The 3,205-nt window shown below is 45.5% G+C and overlaps 1 protein-coding gene across 1 annotated transcript; it reads right to left on the bottom strand.

Annotated features, from left to right (window-relative positions):
* Nucleotides 1-878: 878 nt before the first annotated feature.
* Nucleotides 879-2,232, bottom strand: LOC26527427 (calcium uptake protein 1 homolog, mitochondrial). The gene is made up of 2 exons (XM_015167973.1): nt 2,202-2,232; nt 879-2,149 (listed from the first exon to the last, which is right to left on the bottom strand). Exons 1-2 carry the CDS (start codon nt 2,230-2,232, stop codon nt 879-881), a joined length of 1,302 nt encoding a protein of 433 aa, XP_015023459.1.
* Nucleotides 2,233-3,205: the final 973 nt, after the last annotated feature.

Below are 3,205 nucleotides of genomic sequence, written 5' to 3'. Positions count from 1 at the left end.
CAGACGATCAGGCAAACAGCTCAACATGTCCTTACCAATTCAGCTCGTGTACTCGATGAAGGATCTATGTAAATGATACTCGACATGGCGCCGCGTGCATTTGGCGATAAAAGGAAAAGATTTTGCGTCCTTCGAGGCCATCCAAAAGACTTCCGCCGACATCCTGAAGGACATTCAAGGACGCTCAATAGAACAAAAACACTGATTCGTAGTATTTTGAGGCGGCAACGGAATATTTTAAAGAAATAAACAGAAATGTCTCAGCACAAAGGTTCTGTCGTTTTTATTTCAGCTCCATCTCGTTTACTGTGGAACGTACCTCGTTTATATATGCATATAAATTCAAGCACCTTCCACAATATTTTCTCGACTTTGCTGCTCTGTACATAAATACAGAATCAAGAATTTTCATTAAGTAATACATATGGCATATTAAGACTGATTGGCTTTGCTTATGTCCCCAATAGAACCGAACATATTCTATATACAAATATTGTTTCCGACATACTCAGATAATTTCAAGTGCTGAGACAACGTAAAGTTCCAAGATTTGGAAAAGTTTGCTTTGGTTTGCAGCGCTGAAAGCAAAGCAAATTACATTCTCCTCTGTCTTAAATGCAAACATGTATATGTGAGTAGGTAGGAGGCGTGGCTAAGTCTCCTTCCATTGCGGTTAGTGGCTTTCAGCTGAGATTTCTTTCAGCTAAAAGCGTTTGTACTCAAAGGAGTTAAGTGAGCAGCTCGCAAAAGTGCATCGAATCAGAGAGACAGACAGAGAAAGGGAGAGAAAGAGAGCGCACTTTACATTGTCTGCGGCTGCCTTGGCTTTGAGAGTTTTGAGCGCAAATTGCATTTCGGGCGCAGCAAGCCGGCTTGCATCAACGGTATCCCTGGGACTGGAAGTACCTGAATAACGTTTTCTCTGCACAACTGTAGATATGCTTGAACGCTCGCGCCAGCTTAAAGGACTTCCTTGTGCAGCGGGAGATGCGCTGTCGCGCCATATCGATGAAGTCGGTGCAGTTCAAGAAGCCGGTCTGCTCATCGACGAACACGGTGAAAATGATATCGATGATGTGCGCGGAGAGAGGAACTCCCACGACGACATCCGAAACGTGCTTGAATGTCCTGCGGGAGACGCCCGCGCCGGCCAGGATGTGGTAGCTGAGTGCCGTCTGAATGACCGGCAGGTGCTGAATGAACTTGAAGAAGGACATGAACTCCTCGAGCGTGACCCCACGCCGGTTGTCCTTGTACCTCGCATAGGTGCGCTGCAGTATCTCCTTCTTCCGATGTCCTGGAATCCTGGCGTATGCGAGCAACAAGTTGGCGAAGCGCATCTCGCTTATCCTGCTCGCCGATTGATCTGTCATTTCGTCTTGCGTTTTCCTCGGCTTCCTTTTCAGCGTATTGAACTCGATCTGAATGATGTCGTGGAACAGCTGCCGCTTGAACCTGAGAAGGCTGTCCAGGCTCAGCTTCTGGTCGAGATCGGGACCGAACAAATAACGCTTCGCAGAAGTTTTGATCTTCATGCGGCCGTCCGAAGCGCCAAACAGCAGGAAGCTCATATCGTTCTTGTCGAGCATCTGCTTGCCCTCGCTGTCGAGCAACTGGAAGCCCATCTCGAAATACCGTTCGGAGAGCACCACCAGCTGCAGCAGGTACAGGAAGTCCGAGTACGTGAGCATGCCATCGGGCCGAAGCTTGTAGAATATGCTGTCCCTGGATACGCCCCGGATAACGAGCTTCTGCATAGAGTCCTTATGCATTTTGAAAAAGTTGTTGAGGCCCAGGCCTTCCGGCTGCATCCAGCTGGGCGACATCGAGCGCACAAAGTCCTTGGGCGTCATATAGACAATCCATTTGCCGGCGTCACTCCTCACCTTGATTGTGGCAAAGTAGCAAAAAATCTTCTTGTGCGTCGAGTACGATCGCAGCTGATTCTCGTATTCCCGTATTGTCAGAGACCGGAAACGCGAATGGCTTGAGCCGTGGCCAGACTCTGCCCTCAGCAATAGCAAGCTTTTCAAATTCTGTAAGCGCATGTTCGCCCTCTTGCCCCTCCTCCTTGGCAGTGGCTCATCTTGGCGGTTGCCCGCATCGCAGCTTGCCTCTGTAAGGCTTCTAGGCCAATCCAGGCAATCGGCTGCAATTAGTAGCATATAAAACTTGAGGGCATGGATACGTTCTTTCGCTACACGCCAATTGCTGCCACGTTGATTCGTCCATTTCCGTAGAATTGATTTGCATGTCACTCTCATAATACTGCCTCGGGCTTGAATCCCAACAATTTTGAATTTGACATCGATTTCAAATAACTTTTCTATTGTGGTATTTGGCTAGCCTGCTACTATATAGGATTTCCTTAAACCTTCGCCGACAGAGGGAGAGTTGATATACATTCACTGTCTATCTACTACTGTACTGTAGTAGTGTACTGTACTGTACTCTCGTTTACCTTCTGTCGATCATAAGTCTACTCTTTCATCCGGCCATGCCTCCATTCCTTGCTTCGTCTGTGCATCCATCTATCTATGAAGCGGATCGTATATTTGCTTGTTAGGCTGTCCATCCATTCATCATTCCCTACTTTCCCTTTTATAGGCTCGTTATTCTGTTCATCTATCAATCTGCCCGTTCTGGCTTGCCTTTTCGTGCTTTCATGCCTCCATTCCTTTCTATTTGTCAGTTACTATGTTTATATGTCTATTTATCCGTTCAATCAAGTATCTTCCTTCACTCAACCTGTTCTTCCGATCGTACATATCGTATATCAATAGGTTTGTCCGGAATGATTGGGCGGATTCCATGCTGTTATTTCTCTGACTATGTGTATGAAATGGTTGAGCTGGGAATATTTCAGGGAGCTGTCAAGTTTCAGATCATCGATAACTTTTCCTGCCTAGATTATATTATATATCTTAAGATCTATAACAAATATTTTCAGATAATTGTATATTTCAGTTTTCAACCTTATTTATAATTTCACCATCATTTACTCTCGCGACTTTCATCACTTTTAATATTAATTCATTTACTTTTTACCACTTTCGCTTAGACAACCCTATGACAGTTCACTAGTTTAGCTTTGTAGATATACATACATATCTCATATGGGCACCCATACCACTTCCTGTACCTGCTTCCCTGTCGATTTCGGATATGCATAACAATGCTGAAAATTAGCGAAGCAGAAAGGCAT

This window comes from Drosophila mojavensis, unplaced genomic scaffold (assembly GCF_018153725.1).
Source record: "Drosophila mojavensis isolate 15081-1352.22 unplaced genomic scaffold, ASM1815372v1 contig_231, whole genome shotgun sequence".
NCBI classification, from domain to species: domain Eukaryota; kingdom Metazoa; phylum Arthropoda; class Insecta; order Diptera; family Drosophilidae; genus Drosophila; species Drosophila mojavensis.
This window is presented reverse-complemented; position numbering and strand designations above follow the sequence as displayed.

Bases quoted from the DNA above. Each gene is read 5' to 3' on its own strand.
- LOC26527427 (XM_015167973.1), bottom strand. From the start codon at position 2,232: ATGGACGAATCAACGTGGCAGCAATTGGCGT. The intron at 2,150-2,201 runs GTAGCGAAAGAA...TACTAATTGCAG, and splicing joins AACGTGGCAGCAATTGGCGT to CCGATTGCCTGGATTGGCCT.